The sequence below is a fragment of the Aspergillus luchuensis genome, chromosome 2 (assembly GCF_016861625.1).
Source record: "Aspergillus luchuensis IFO 4308 DNA, chromosome 2, nearly complete sequence".
Lineage (NCBI taxonomy): Eukaryota > Fungi > Ascomycota > Eurotiomycetes > Eurotiales > Aspergillaceae > Aspergillus > Aspergillus luchuensis.
Genome location: NC_054850.1, coordinates 1360655 through 1376605, shown reverse-complemented (window position 1 = coordinate 1376605; position 15951 = coordinate 1360655). Strand labels below are relative to the sequence as shown.

Here is a 15951-nt window from a genome sequence, read left to right as displayed (position 1 = left end):
CGATCACCGGACACTTGTTGCTAACGCCGCAGTCGCAAATCTCCTAACTCCGAGATATATACTAATCACTACCGTAGGAGTCCGTGGTAAGGTGAAGAGGAACATTTTCATTTTAGACCCCACATATGGGGAAACCGGCCACTCCGAGGCCGCCTCAGCAACATACCAAGCATTTACATAGAAGGCAAAGGGAACACATGACAGCGAAGGGAAGAGATGATGAAAATGGAGAGCTAGAAACGGACCGGGTATGTATGAACATGCATGTATGTAATGTGAGGAACTATGAATGGTCAAGTAGGTAGTCTTCTCCCAAGGGTTGGCTTGCTTGCTTCCATCCTCCCTGATACAATAATTGGGTTGATAAAGTAAGATTAGATGGGCAGTCTAAAAGGTTCTTGTAAGGTGAATATAAGGGTTTATGAAAGAATGGCCCTTGTGACCGTTCACGGCTCGGTCCAGTCCACCTGGTCTGTTACAGGATCGGAACCGTCCTTGGCATACGTGATACGGAGACGAAGGCGGAGCTTAGGTGGGAGGGCCTGGAAGAACATTAGTCAAAGGCAATCAAAAAGGTCAATGGCGGTTTTAGCTTACCCCAGTGAGTGCTGCAACTTTGAGCATCTGGATACCTTCGTCACCAGCATCGAGATCAGCCTTGTTGATCGCGCTGAGCTGTAGCTTCTGACTCTTGGGCACGGCTGCTTGCAATCCAACATTGGAGAAGTGGCCAAAGCTTGAAGTGTTGCGGAAACGAGCCTGAATCTGCGCGCTCCCACCGCTGCCACGTTGGACCTGGAGGGCAAGGGAGAGGTCGTTCTTGTTGAAGGCCGTGTGAGCAGGAGCCGCCGAAGGGGCAGGTGCGGGTGCGGGCGAGGCAGAAGATCCCAGGCCTGCTAGGAGATCCAGAGAAGATGCAGGCTCGGCAGGTTTGGGAGACGGCGTGCTTCCGTTCGTGTTGAACAGGTCCATGATAGCGCTGGTATTGGCAGATCCTGCAGGCTTCTGGGCGGGTTGGGGAGACGGTGAGGATAAGCTGGAGTCGCCGCCGAGGATATCGGCAAGGAGATCAGCCGTATTCTGGGAACCGTTGGTAGTTGGGCTGGTCGGTGGGGCGTCGCCGCCCATGAGGTCCAGAAGCATGTCCTGCTCGGCCTGTTTAGCAGGCTTCTTGGATTTATCTTTCAGAATCTTGCTCTGGCGCTTCTTGGTCGGTGCACCCAACACTCTTTGTTCTTCGCGGATCTCAGGCGGGGGCATGCGTTCGAGAACTCCACGACGAATCTGGTCGTAGCCGAACAGGTTGACATACTCGACAGCCCGCTGTTGAATCTCAACACTCAGATCGGCAGTCCGGCTGCTGAGGAAGCGACGGAGCCGCTCAACCTGTGCTGCATCGGACATGCGCACGGTGAGCTTCATAGAGGCCGTAGTGATGTACTCCACCACTGTTTGCGTGGCGTATGTGCTATTGAGTATGTTGGTGAATAGGTCAACAATGTCGCTCTCCCTGACCTCTTTGACCAGCTCCTCTTCCTCATATTGACCGCCACGGAGAAGGTTGTCACCGTACTCGCCAATAACCCAGGTAGCCGCAAGGGTAAGGCCTTCTTGCGAGATGTCTTCTTTCAACGAGAGATAAAGCTTCTGCACAGAGTAGGTCTGCAGCTCTGGTGTGGTGGCGATGAGGCGAACAAAAGACGAGAGGATCTGCTCCTTAACATAGGCACCGGCAAGCTTGAGTACACGGAGAATCGTATCAACATGCCAGCGTTTGTTGGGGGCATATCGGTCAGCAGCGATACCAATTTGAGTAGTCATGGCTGGCTTGAACTCGTTGTCGGCAACTTCCAGGAAGGCGAGCAGCTCGCGAACGAGAACGCGCACGTTACTCTCATTGATCAGCATGAAACTGAGATCAAGGGCACGCCTTCTGATACTGATGTCCGGGTCGCGGAGACACTCCAGGATGGTGTTGCGGTGCCGCTGAACGGCGTTGGGCTCAATTGCGACAACTTTGTTCAGCGTGTTAAGAGCAACGTAACGAATATTGTTGTCCTTGTTGGTCAGGAACTTTCCAAGAATGTTAACACCCAGCACCCTCAGTCCAGAATCCGCTTCGATATCGAGGATTGTCAGGACAGCCTCGTAGAGAATAGCGTTGCCGACGTTCTTCGTCGAATCAGTGTTGGTGGCCACCTGGGCCAGAATGTCGTTGATCATTTCGCTGGTCGCCGCATCCCCTCTTCCTAGTACTCTGAGAAGGCGCAGGATCTTCACTTGGAGGAAGGGATCGGTGATACCGGAGACGTCATGTTCTGGGGCGTATCCCGAGGTGGTCAACCCCTTTAGGGAGCGCACAAGACCACCAGCCAACGGCCGGAACATCTCGATCACACCCTCCTGTCCTTCTTCCGCCTCCTCGGCTTCACACATGTCAATCGCAAGTGTTAAACCGCACAGCAGAACACCGTGGTTCCTGTCCGACAGAAGAGTCTTTGCCTTTTCCAGGAAATGCTCCTGCAGGTCGGGAACCTTGCGACATACACGCATAGCACACAGCGCCGCCTTCCTCCGAATATAAGGGTTTGCAGTAGACATTAAGTTTTCGACTTCGGGGAAAAGGTCTCGGGACATTTCGACGGAGGCGATATTGCCCAGGGCGCAGAGGGCCAAGCCGACAATGTATTGGTTGGAGTGATTAAGGTCACTGCAAGACATCAGCCAGGAGATTCTACGCCGATCTTGCATACGAAACTCACTTCTTCAATGAGTTCGTTACCAGCGTCAAAACTTCTTGGTTCTCATCCAGTAACAGCATCGTTCCCAAGTATCCCAGGCGCTTGTCGGCGAAACGGTGGGAGGCCAGTAGCTTCAGACATTCGATTTGACCAAAGTGTGTCCGTTCACCGAGTGTGAATAAATAGAGAAGCTTGGCCACATTGTTTCTCCTGCGCAAAGAAGTAAGCGGCGGGTTCGAGGGGTTGTAGAGGTTGGTGGTGCCAATGCTAACCGGATGCCCGAATCATGGCTCTCTTCCCTGAAAGACGCACGGATGGCCGCACTCTCCTTTTGAATGACTGCTCGTTCATCGGCGATTGTTTTGGCAGACCGCACATTTCGGATAAACTGCTTGACTATACATGATAGGCGGGAGAGGGGGCGACAGTTAGCGATCGAATTCCGGGGACAGGGGCATGGGAGCAGTATAGCAATGTGGGGGAGGGTTCAACACAAGGACACCTACGGGATGCCATGGCGGCCACAAGGACCCCCGGACGGGGAGGTGAAAAGAAGGGGGTGGATCGACGAGAAGGGGAGGATCGGAGAAAAAGAACGGATGCGAAGAGACCAGTCTGCGCGATCCGGAGGTCGGTGATATGGAGGAAATAAGAATGACGGGGTCAGGGAGTAATGGTCGGATGCAGCAGCAGCAACGCAGTCGTCGAGAGCCTCGCCCGTCCTTTGCGAGTTGGCCGGCTTGGCATCCCTCAAGGGCGGCCGGCGCATCACGTGCTAGAACAGTGAGCTTGATCACGGAGAGTAAAGCTAGCAACGAGCAAGTATATCATGAACCCTTTCGAGCTTTGAAAGGCTGGTATATAATTTCTTTGCGGGTGTCAGAATGTTACTTAAACTGGGAATCAAACAATAAAAATAATAAAGATCATCAAAACTGAGGAAGAGTAATGAGGGGAAAAAATATAAAAGGAAATCAGATAGCATGTCCTGGTTTCGATCCAGGGACCTCCGGGTTATGAGCCCGGCGCTCTTCCCCTGAGCTAACATGCTTGGGTTGTTATAATGCCCGTCTAGTTTTAATATTATATACCAAATGTAATCTCGGTTACTTGTCAGGCCAAGGAAAATGTCAATCATATGGTAGGACCTATATATATTGTGCGACACAATATGAACACATCAAGTCTGGTCAGATTACTATCCACTAGTAATTGAACTTGCTGATATGCATAAACTGAAGGCATGTAGGAAGATTGCTAGATTAGAACACAGTACTAGTTATATATTCCTCTCTTAGGCCTGATACTACTACCGATCACAACAGCATCTCAGAAGGAGCTCACAGAGCACAAGATATCTTACTGAACAGGATCATCAAATGATACATCGGTAGAGACAGGGCCATGTACATCCCATCTACCTAGCGGTGTAAGCCAAACAATGAACCTGATACGTTTATCCGGTCATATCATAGTACGTAGTACTACTGAACCTGGCGGTGAGATGCAACTAACCGAGCCCGATAGTATATCTTTGTCATGGCCCACAGCACGGACAACCCAACAGATCAACTACCATCGCAGAGGAAATTACGGAACATACCATGTCAACTATTTTTGTCCTTCATTGAACCGTGGTTCTCAGCTGCTTCCATATGAGTGTATAACTCAGGACAGTGAACATTAGCGAGCAACTAACGGACAAACATTCAGCCAAGCCGTCCTCACTGGAGCTCTTCCACGTCAGCCGATGGATCCCTGTAAGCTTATCAATTAACGATACCATCGGATACGAACGAATTCCGAAGAGACGAATCAGCCGGCTGTAAGACATGCAATCAATCAATCGATCGTTATGATCTTTCAGGCTCTCCCCATGCCCATAGCATAGTGACTAGGGGATCATACCATCGCAAACTTCCCCAGACACAAACGAGAGTATCTACTAATAATCGAACACTTCTAGAAGCAGAACAATCGATCGCGAAGTATTACATCTGTCACCTATAGGTGGGGTAAATAATCGATTAAAAAAACACGTGCATTTTTTTTTCTCGCAGAACACCGGTCCCAACACTGGATCATCCACCACGCTGCTTCACTACTGGCTCTCCGTCCGGGTCGGCAAACCATGGATCAAGTCCCTCTTTCATTCCCGCCGCCCCTCCGAGGGACCCGGAATAATCACACTGAGTAGTCAGTAGACAGACTAAGTAACCATGCTGCCTGTGCCCGCGCAGTAAAAGTTCCCATTTCCCAATGTAGCTTGTTAGTCTCACATTTCGAACAGCTTGACTAACTAACCAACCTACTGACTGTCTCCTCCGTATTACTGATGATCGTAAACTGACATATGTCCTCTTTGTTGCCGCATTGCGTCTTCGTACATGATACGTAACTAGCTTGTTACCAATTAGGAACTTAACGCCAGTCCAAAACAAATAATCCTCGGATTTGCCAAACTGTTCTTTAACTACAACCCTTGTTTAAATTAGCAATATACAAGACAGATCCATACCTGCATAACCGCAACAAACCGATCCGATCACCCACCACTCATCACCCATTCATTCATTCATTCAATCATCCATCGAACGAACCAAACCTGACCAACCAACCAAGCAACCCCGCCTTCAGAATCTTCGTTGCCTGTCTACTACCTGTTCCATCTCTCGGCCTAAATTCGCAACAAGACCCCGGAAACACCATACACACACGCAGCCAGCCCCAGCGGCACCACCAGCCAACAGCCAGCTAGGCTATACTCTAAGATCTATTATTGCCCAAACCAAAAAAACCAGGCAGATTAATATATCCATTTGATCTATCTACCTATCTAGTGGCGTACAGGGGTGTTTGTGTGTGTGACTGTGTATGTCAGTGGCTGTCCATCAAATAAATCCAAAAAGAAAAAAAACAGGGCCCACGGACCAACATCCATTCCATTAGACTCGCCGCGTGCAAGCACGCTTTCCCTGCACATAAGCGTGGGAAGAAGAAGAAGAAGAGAGAGAGAGAGAAAGAGAGAGAGAGAGAGAAATGAGCACTGAGTCAATGACAACCTCATTCCGACGCCGCCAAACAGACCAAGAGGATGTGGATTTGTGTTGTAATCCTGAACCTTACAACAAACGGCGAGCGTCTTTCTTTGGCCATGTAACTGGCTACACTACTACGAATAACAACAATACTACTACTAAACAGACAGCGGAGAAAAGCCGCGATGAGTCTTGGTCGTCGTTAAAGAAGTTTCTGAGTCGACATGTTAGTACTCGTCGATATCGGGTTCTGGAACGTGAGCCGAATCGGTTGAGGAAGAGGTTCACTCAGTAATGATTTTATTTTGTATTGATTGGAAATGAGATGAGATGAAACGAAATGAAGATATGGGAATGGGGTGTGAATGTATTTATTTATTTATCGACTTGTTACTTTGGACATGGTTTCGATTGTTTGTTCTGGTTGTTTATTATTGTGATGATGCCTGTTGTTATTATCATTGTTATGGTACTGGGGTTTCATGGTATATTTTTGTTATACTTCGATTGCTCAGATCGATGGCTAGAACCATCGTTATTCCATCTTATGCTTACTAGTAGTACTACTACTGGTGTTGTACTACCATTCATTCCCACGGACTCCGCTCAACGCCCAACCGCGGAATGGTTGGTGGGTATTACTATCTACTATCGGCACCCGCAGGAAATTTCCTCCCACGTTAATTTTGTTTCTTTTATTGGACTACTATCATGTACGCTTATCAGTGGGCGGGTGTCTCTTCCTGCCTCCTGGTCCCAATGTCACGATCATCTTCTCTCTGTCCCAAGGATCATTGGAATGAACGGATGTGTCAGGACCTGGAGCGAATGATTTTTTTTTTTCTCTCTCTCATAAATTGCATTTTTTGCCATTCTTTCCCGAACATCATTTACTTTACCCAATTCCATGTAAACCTGTGCCATGGCTCTTCAAAAATTTTTATTTTTATCTCGGATCTTGGCGTTGGTACTAACCAAGAGTAAGTATCCCCGTCGTACCGTATCTCCCAAATTGAACTGCCCAAACTCCGGTGTTATCCCGACGACAGATATTGATTGAGATTATATTGGGCGCAGGAAGCCGTCGGACATGGGCAATGGGTCCAGATTTGATTTATGGAGTCAGTCCCCTCCTAACAACGTGGCGCGCACGTCCGTTAGAGACTAAACGGGTCTGGTCGAATCTAGACTTCTTTTCATGTCTCACATTGTCCGTAGTTCGGTGGACTTGTGTTGGGGGGGCTTTAGTGTGGAAACGATGGCCGAGCTCGAATCGAGTCCAAGACACTATTCCATCCATCTCGATGCGTTTTGGCGATGCCACATGTAATGTAGGTATTTGCCTGCTTAGGTGTTTTAGTGGTGGATGGGTATCATAGTGAGCATGCGAACCACTTTAGCAAAGCAGCGTGAAATGGTGGTAGTAGTAAAATATTGGTGGTTAGATGTCGTAGAAAAGCACTTATGCATGCATGTATGCACGCACACAGAGATTGTAAGTCCTCTGTCTGCCTGCCGGCCTGCCTGCCTGCCAGCTCAATCCGACGTGGTGCCTTACAACACCTGCCAGGCTTCACGTTAGCTCCGTGCCAAGGGAACCAAAACAAGATCTTTCTTCTTTCTTTCTTTCAACGTCTGTTGGAGGTAAACTGGACTGGCTGGATTGCTGGCAGTTGATTTTGAGTTTAATGCTTGGACGTTATAGCATGTATATGTGTGTGTGTGTGTGTGTGTGTGTGTGTGTGTGTGTGTGTGTGTGTGTGTGTGTGTGTGTGTGTGTGTGTGTGTGTGTGTGTGTGTGTGTGTGTGTGTGTGTGTGTGTGTGTGTGTGTGTGTGTGTGTATGTATGTATGTATGTAGATGCAAATGTCTGGTTGCCTTGACAGTCGGATATGTCATATCGGGTGTCTGTGATCTGGTAGATGTTAGCGATGTGCGTTTTAAGGATGTAGTAGTTGCATCTGGTTACTGGCTTTGTGGTCTGGGCGCCTCGTGCTGGTGGTCTAGATAAATATTGGGGTGTGTTGCGGTCTTCCATGGTTTTGGTCATGGCTTTGTTGTTGAGTCGGTGGTAGATTCCGTGGCATTCCGGTTGTGCATGTGGGTGTGTTTCTTAAATGGATGGTGCTTGGTGATGGTGCATAGTGTTATGTGTTCGATGCTATATATAAATATCGAATCGGGTGCATGGTGCAATTGACAGAGGTCTGTTTGGGGAAATCACATTAGTGATATTAGCTACTATAGGAAGGAGCTAGTACAGCGTCGTTGTGTGAGTAGACTAGTTCGACATTATGTAGATGGTGTGAACTGGCATTATGAGATGTTCCTGGAAGTAGTAGGTGATATTACGCCGGTGTGTTGAGCTGTATAGACTGTCGCCATGGCAATCCAATAGAAGCATATGCAGAAGCATATGTATATACTTCAGAAAAGAGTAAAAGAATTTGCGACGCAAGGAAGAAGTACGAGTACTACTATTCTGTATGGAGTGCAGAGTGCATGGACGTATTGAATGCAGTGCCCATTCACACTGCAGCACAGCGTACTGGAATGGACATTTTAATTGCAGCGCTTTGCTGCATGGTATCTCCTCACTCATACTTATCATTAAATATACTCCGTTGCCTATGACACTTCAGCAGCTCTGCAAAATACTATGTAGCCCAGCATGTAACACAAAATGCGAAGGGTAACGTACCCGGCTATCCTAATAAGTTGGGGAGTCAGGTACCAGAAATGGTTGGATACACAACGGCTTCTTAATGTTAGGAAGACCCACACCCCCTCATAGAAGGGAAATTAATCCGCCTATCAACTAAGAGCGTTCACACCGAGACTGTTCGGTGATAATTTACTAGTGACTGAATACTGATTACGAAAACCCACAATATGGATGCTCCATATGGCCGATGGAGCATGACATGCATAGGTAGCGGAGGACGCACGATTAGTTATCTGTCTATCTAGAACGAGGGGGACGCCGGGACTAGACAAAACATACTACTGATACCACTCTGGGCGTCCTGTGCGTTTAATTAGAGCTGCCCTAAAACCATGGTACTGGGAGAGTTGGCTACCTTTCCCTGCCTACCCGAATGCTGTACACAGAGTTAAGCCACGCTGAACTCTCCGGGTGAAACCCCATTAACAAGGGTTGACGGCCACCTGCTCTCGCCTCAGTACATGCAAGGCAGGAAAAGCTAGCGGCTGCTTTGTGCTCCAGCGGGTGTTAGTCAGACGGAATGTCTCACTCTCCCATCTCGTGCCTCTCATTACACTGAGATCTAGCCGGGTCTTCAAGTAATCAGGAACATCGGTCCACTGATTTGCGCTGGATGACCCTTCAAACCTATGGGTATATCGCGAGGGGGTGAATGGTCCGAACTCAATGGACGAAGTCACGAAGTAGACAAACTGACAAGCTTGAGACTAGTAGGAGTGTATCGGTAACTAGTAGTCCGATGATGCACCGGGCCAGCAGATGTCATGACAATCACAGGCTCTAAGCACGAGAGAGGTAGCGATGAGCGAGATCGTTAACGTCTACCTAAATCGGGAGCTTGACAGGATGCCAGCAATATTGTGTAGTAACTAGACAGTACCAAGGTCAGTAGTAAGATTGCGCGACTACTCTGCGCTCTTCCAGCTCTAATGCAGCACGCGCGTAAGTGGGCTCGCATGGGCCTGGCTTCGGCATTTCCGGTTGAGTACGAACCAACGGAAGACTCGAGTGGGCTAGACACCAACTCGCTTGTTCTCAATTGTTTTGTAGGGACTAGGGAGAGTCGGGCCCGCCTAAGCAATCTGCAAGGACCAAAGTAAACAACAGGAGATTATTTCCGTTGCCGGGGTTCGGCGTGGTGATGACTCAGGTCACTCAATCTCGGGCGAGTCGAACCGCTCCCAGTCTGATCGCAGCTGACTAGAGTGAGCCACTGACGCAGGTCGATACTGTCCAGGCCTGCGACTTTCTCATTTCGAACATACGACCGGATCAAAATCACGGTGATCGACAGACATCGCACTGAGTCTGATGTTTTGGAGTTCTTAACCTTTGGACCCTAAGGTTCTTTAGTCGGAAAAAAGAGGCCCCACTGTAATTGCGAGCAGCAGCTTCCTAACTGACAATGGAGATTCGACCGTTACGGGTTACGGGCGGTTTACGTTATTGTGATGGGTGCTGCACGCTTTGGCCAATGCATACTCGACCTGTCAATGGCTGTCAAAATTGTCAATTTATTAGCTTGTGGCCAGCGGAAATTGGATGGGCTGGGAGCGGGAAGTTTAACATGAACTCCCATCGTGGTACTCCATCCACCCCTGTTTGATGTGGGCGGTACCTGACTTAAAATGTGTCAGAGTGGTTTTCTGGTGATGGAAGAGTGCAGAATAGTGAAAAGTCAGCCATGTCCGACCGATGGAGATGGTTAAGTAGCATCAGGTGAGTAAAACACTGCTGAGTAGGATTACTTCATACGATCAACCAGCAGAGATACCTATCGGATATCAGTGGTCAAGTACCAATCCCTAGCCAGCCCGCCAGACTAGGAACGAACACAACCCACCCACCAAACTTCTACACTGCATCTCTGCTGGTCTGGATCTTTGATCGTATCGGCTGGTAAAATTGTCATCGGCTCTAACAAACTCGGTTGAAGCCAAGCTAAGATTTTCGCATCACGGTTATGGCTCCTGTGGACGGTGTCTCCCCACCGCAAGAAGCCCGTTGGACCGTCATTTCGCCCCCTCTAAGCATTCCTCATGTCGCGAGGATGGGGCCTAACTGCTTAGCTAAGGCCGGGGCGCGGAACATGAAAATCTTTCATCGTGCTTACTGTATTTTGTAAGTGTGATCGCTTAGATACTGCGAAGCCACCAAGTAGGCATGGGGAGTAATCATGCATGGCTCTCAGTATTCCAGCGTACTTTGTGAATGAGGAGCGGTTATTGCCATCGGTAAGATGAGCGGGGGTATTGAGCGTGCATCCGGCTCATGTAGGTAGGTCTGAAAAGGTCTTGCACGGTACTTTCCGCGGTGGTGACCACTTCTACAGGTCATGTCGAGCTCATTGAATATATGTCATAGTAGGCGCGCGCCCTCGATAACTAGAGGAGACTTCCTTGGCATCGTCCGAAAAGGCTAAGGAGCAGCTGCCTACACATTCTCAGAGAAGCTTCCTTTCTCTTATCACGATAAACTCAATTCCGATCAGGTTGCATAGATCTCATCTGTGAGTGTTGTTGGAAGAGTATAGTAAGCTTTAGCATGACATCATTGGCTATAGAATTCGTCTTAATTAGCAGATCTCACGAAGTTAAGTAAAGAATGATCTCAGAGAACAACAGTGTCTGGCTAGGTATGTTCTAGGAGATAATATGATCTTCAAGGGAGAAAACGCCTTGCCTCCTGCCCCGAAAGGCTCCCCCGGGAGGAGCTGAGGCTGTATCGATTGGCGCCTTGTTTTGAGGTGGTACTGACGGAGCTCACACATACCGAGTGTGTTGTAAAGTGGGCTGCGTTGTGCAGTAACAATATCCGGATAAATTACTAGCTGCTGTGGTTTAGTGGGTTTCTAAGTATGGAGTGTGGAGTACGGCAGATACCATGGGTCATTCACTGGCTAGGCAGTCCCTAAGGCAGGTACCAATGAAGTTGCCCCTAGTTTCTGGTAACAATAATCGGATTGGGTTGCAATCTGGCAGTTTAGGTGCCACTAGTGGTCTTTTCTCCACATTTGGAAGAAATTTTTTTCGACAATCGATTTTTGTGTCTTCTGTGGTTCAATTCTCCCTTACCATTCAGGTTATGATCTCTCTCCTGGTTTAGCACTAGCTAGATACGTACCAAATAAGCATCACACAGAAAGAGAGCAAACGGGTTACCGTTGGAGAGTTGAGAGGCGGCATCTGCAGGTATGTGCTGGACATTATCTCCTCTCAACGACCCTAAAATGGGTTGGTTCTTTATCCACTAGTATTACTAGACGAAGGAACATCTGGGTGGGTAAGGGAAAAGAAAGGGGAGGGGAGGGGAGGGGGTGGTCAATTAGAAAGAAACGGGTTGATGCATATAATCCATCACCTGAACAGCAGCGTAAAGAGAGGGAGAGAGGGAGAGAGGGAGAGAGGGAGAGAGGGAGAGAGGAGAAAGAGAGAGCGAGAGCTGTATGTATGGAGGAGGTAAGTAAGTCGGTAATGAACTAATCTCCTTCTGTTAATGACAATAAAAAAAAAAATCATAATAACAATAATAATCATGCTAATAATAATAATAAATTGATCCATGATAATAATCAGAAAAAAAATAATTCAATGAAGAAAATCAAAAATCAAGCGTTCCGGTGGTGGATTATTTGGGACTGGTTCCAAGTGGTTCTGCTGTGACGGCCGGCCCCGGGGAGGGTCGACGGTGTGTAACCACTAACCAACCGACGAGATCCCCTGGTTCAGAAACGGGCGGGTTTGTTTGTGTCTCGGCCCTCTCAGTCCCTCGCTCTCGACTTGGGACCGTTTTGTGTAGGTACTTACTAGGTAAAGTAGTCATAGTAAGTTGGTACTAGTCGGTAAACTAGGAGGTAGGCAGAATAGCTTTGCTTTGCTTTGCTTCTCTTCTGGCTGTCAAGTAGGAAAATCCACTGCGAAAGATAGGCAGCTTGTCGCTCCTCGTTGGGCTCATCACCTGGTACTTGCTTGCTTTGCTTACCCTTCTTTTGCTCGTCTCGTCTCGCTCGTTACTTACCATCTTTCTACATCTTCGTCGTCTTGTCTCCCTTTCTCCTCTCCTCCCTCTCTTCTCTCTCCTTTCTTCATCTTCCTCGCTTTCTCATCTCATCGGGGTCTCTCTCGCTTTTCCTCTGTTCCCCTCCCTCCCCCCCTTTCCCCTCTTTTCCACTCCTTTCTGTTTCTCTTCTCCTTTCTAAACTCCTTGTTTTGTTTGTGACCGGAAAACGAGATTTCCACCCCTCTGTATCTCTGATTTTCCGCCACCCCATGTGGCGTGGCTCCAGGTCTCACTATTGCTACTAAACTGAATTTCCACTACTTTTCCTGACTACGATTACCCGTTCGTTCTAAACCAATAGTCACCTGCTACGACCCCTTCTGATCCTCGCCCCGGTCTCCATACCTACACTACTCAGGTAGCCAATTACCAGCGCCTGGATCATCCTTGCACTTACTACTTCCACTGCCTACTCACTCCCACACACACTACTTACTACTACTTACAACAACCCACACGCTCCGCTGCACCCTAGTCCCTTCCCACCGCTTTGCATGTCTCGGTTCGCCTCCATCTCTAGACAAACTACTACCTCGGATTGTTCCTCCTCTTCCTTTCTTCTGTCACCCTGTTTGTCTGGTGCTTTGTTTATTTCAGGCTGTTACCCGTGCCTTGCTATCTGCTCTAGATTCGCCTGCTGGTCGCGTGTCTAATCCTTCTTCCCCTCCCGGTCCTTCCTGATGAGTCCAGTCACCCGCTCCAACGTCACCTTCGATAGTTTCAGTGTCCACGTTTGACTGGTCAGACGGGACGAGGTATCATCAACCAGACGCCATGGCGATATGGCCGTTTGGTCGTAAGAACAAGCGGCATACAATCCAACTGGATGCACCTGCTGTGGCGGATGTTCAGTCGTCGCAAGAGCCTCGCCACAGCTTCGATGACGGCAAGCTCGGCAGACTGTCCCGCAAGCACTCCAAACGTCAGAAGAACAGACACGCCCAGCCTGTTGAAGTCGTCCCGAGCTTCTTGCACGATGCTTCTCATCCGACGTCTTCCCCTGTCGTCCAGTACCCTCCACCTACGTCACACAGTGAGCAGCCGACCCCGATTAAAGAAAACCGGGCCCCGGTCTCCCGAGCTGGTCAGCATTCCGACGCCTACACTACTTACTCCACCATGAGCCACGAACAACCCTCTTTGTCTCGCTCTGCATCGTTGTTGAAATCCAAGCGTAACGAAAATGGTCCGGCAGTGTTGAAGAAGAAGCTGAGTAAGCGCAAGGCATACGAGATTGCCAGGGAACGGGAAATACGGATGCTGGCTTCTGCTCCCATCGATATTCCTCGCCGTCACTCTCCGCTACCCGCGGAGCGGTTTTCCATTGAGACACGCCGGGCTAATGGGGCCCAGAGTCGACGCTCCGACCGGCATTGTTCTGATACCAGCCTTTCTATGCGTGACTCCGCTGCATCCTCACTCTCGGATATCTTCGAATCCTATACGTTCAAGGTCAACACTTTTGCTGCATGGACGCCTCGTCCGGTTATACGCTATGTGGAAACTCCTCGGGTGCCGACAGCTAAGAGTCAAAGACCGTCTGAGCCTTCAATTCGGAAGGATAAGACTCCTGCCTATGCCACACACAACGAGCACTCGCGTTCTAAGAAGAGAGTAGACAAGCTAGCCGATGACCTGGATGCCGGTGCCCTAAGGGAACTGCTCGAAAGGGACCGTCGGCGCAGGGAGAGGAAGCAACTTGAAGATCAAGCCAGACTCCACCGGAAGTTAGAACGCGCTGCGGAACAACAACGGCAAGCAGAAGCAGAAGCAGAAGCCGATGTTGTTCCCCAAGAACCATCCAGCGAGGCTGAAGACACATCTTTAACTCGACGTGGTCGACCGGGCGCGGAGAGCCGGGCTGTCTCTGATCGGTCAAAAGAATATGCCCCTCGGACAAATGAAACTAATGCGTTCGTGGGCGGTAGTACTTCTGGATCTTGGCTGAGAGGTGCTTCCAAAGACACAGAGCGACGTGGCCACGAGTCCGTTGATAGTGTGCATGTCATTGGTAACATCGACGATAGCTCCATTCGGGAACCAAAGCTTGTGATGCGTCGCAGCTTTGCTCCCTCGCAAGACATGGGCATGTCCGGCAGCAGTCTGTCTCACTCGCCGTCGAGGCGTGAACTGTATAGCCCAACTTCTTCGCAACTCTATGGCATAGGCCGAGAATCCACATCCGATATTTCGCGAACCATTGACTCAGACCGGCGCTTGTCTGACCACGGTAGCGGACGTGTTAATACGCTTACTTCCATTTTCAGACGCGGTAGCTCGCGGCTTAAACGCAGCTATCGTGAACGTTTCCATGAACGCAGCCCTGAGCACTCGAACCCGTCTCATGAATCCTTCTTCAAGGTTCAGACGCAATCGTCTGGACCACCTCCTTCATTCGTTGCTGCTCCTCGGACATTCCTAGGGTCAGGTACCATCAAGCGGTCGCAGTCTAAATTTACCGAACATTTCGGTGACGAGCCCCTTTCTCCGCCTGACTCACGGCTTCAATCACCCGATATTCCAGAGGTGTTGGATGAGTTCGAGAGAGAGGACGAGATGTCAGTCATCAACATGGGGACCCAGTATCCCATCCCCAGTTCTGGATCAGAACCACAGGACATCCCGAGAAATCCTCACCATTCTTGGACAGGCGAAAGCTGGGAGGGTGACCCGGATAATCTTCCTTTGTCCCAATCGTTAGCGTCGATTGACTCCGAGGGTTCATGGATGTCGGGACAATTTCTACGCCGCATATCTCAGAAGAAGGCGAGTAATCCACTGCGCACCAGCCTTAGTTCATCGCGAAACATCATGGAAGAGAACCGTGAGGGATCCTCCCATGGAGATGAGGTCCCAGTTAGCGAGCCTCTCGTCAGATTTGGGACCAATCAGGATGAGAGTCCCAAATCTGGTCCTGATGTAGCTGGTGCGTCGCCTGACAAGGACACGCCTATGGATAGCGTACCAGAGCAAGCCGAGGAAACCTGGCATGATCAAATCGCCCGGCGGCCTGTACTTGTGACACCAGCAATCCGTCCAAAATCCAACGAAGGACTCCTGAAGAATGTCCAGTCGTTCTGTGCCGAAGAAGAATTCAGCCCCATCGAAGAGCATTCTGCCGAGTTTGAGCTCGAAACGTCCGAAAACCACGCAAATGGGCGCCCAAACTGAGCCCGGTCGCCAGCGGACAATCTTGTGCGCAACGTTGCTAGGATCCACCGAGGTAGATCCTAGTGACGCCCTTGCTACCACGAGGAATGATTGCCCGTGTTGAGATTCCTTTGACGTCAGCATGGTGCATTTATCTAATATTTCCCGTATTCACCCCAGTCGCTCGTTAAAACCTTTCCTATGTCGCTCCTTTCCCTTCCAGATCCCCCCCTCACCT

General features: G+C 49.4%; 2 protein-coding genes and 1 non-coding gene across 3 annotated transcripts; 1 reads left to right on the top strand and 2 right to left on the bottom strand.

Annotated features, from left to right (window-relative positions):
• Positions 1-446: 446 nt before the first annotated feature.
• On the bottom strand, positions 447-3257 carry APL4 (AP-1 complex subunit gamma; the record flags this gene model as incomplete). The annotated part of the gene is made up of 5 exons (XM_041685147.1): positions 447-542; positions 598-2710; positions 2763-2951; positions 3014-3137; positions 3248-3257. The coding sequence occupies 5 exons, from the start codon at positions 3255-3257 to the stop codon at positions 447-449; spliced, it is 2532 nt and encodes an 843-aa protein (XP_041539260.1).
• Positions 3258-3720: 463 nt separating this feature from the next.
• Positions 3721-3792, bottom strand: AKAW2_t20011S. The gene has a single exon. It is a non-coding gene; the product is annotated as a tRNA-Met (tRNA).
• A 9545-nt stretch (positions 3793-13337) lies between these two features.
• Positions 13338-15734, top strand: AKAW2_20433A (uncharacterized protein; the record flags this gene model as incomplete). Its single annotated transcript, XM_041685145.1, has 1 exon — positions 13338-15734. One exon carries the CDS (start codon positions 13338-13340, stop codon positions 15732-15734), a length of 2397 nt encoding a protein of 798 aa, XP_041539259.1.
• Between the last annotated feature and the right edge of the window lie 217 nt (positions 15735-15951).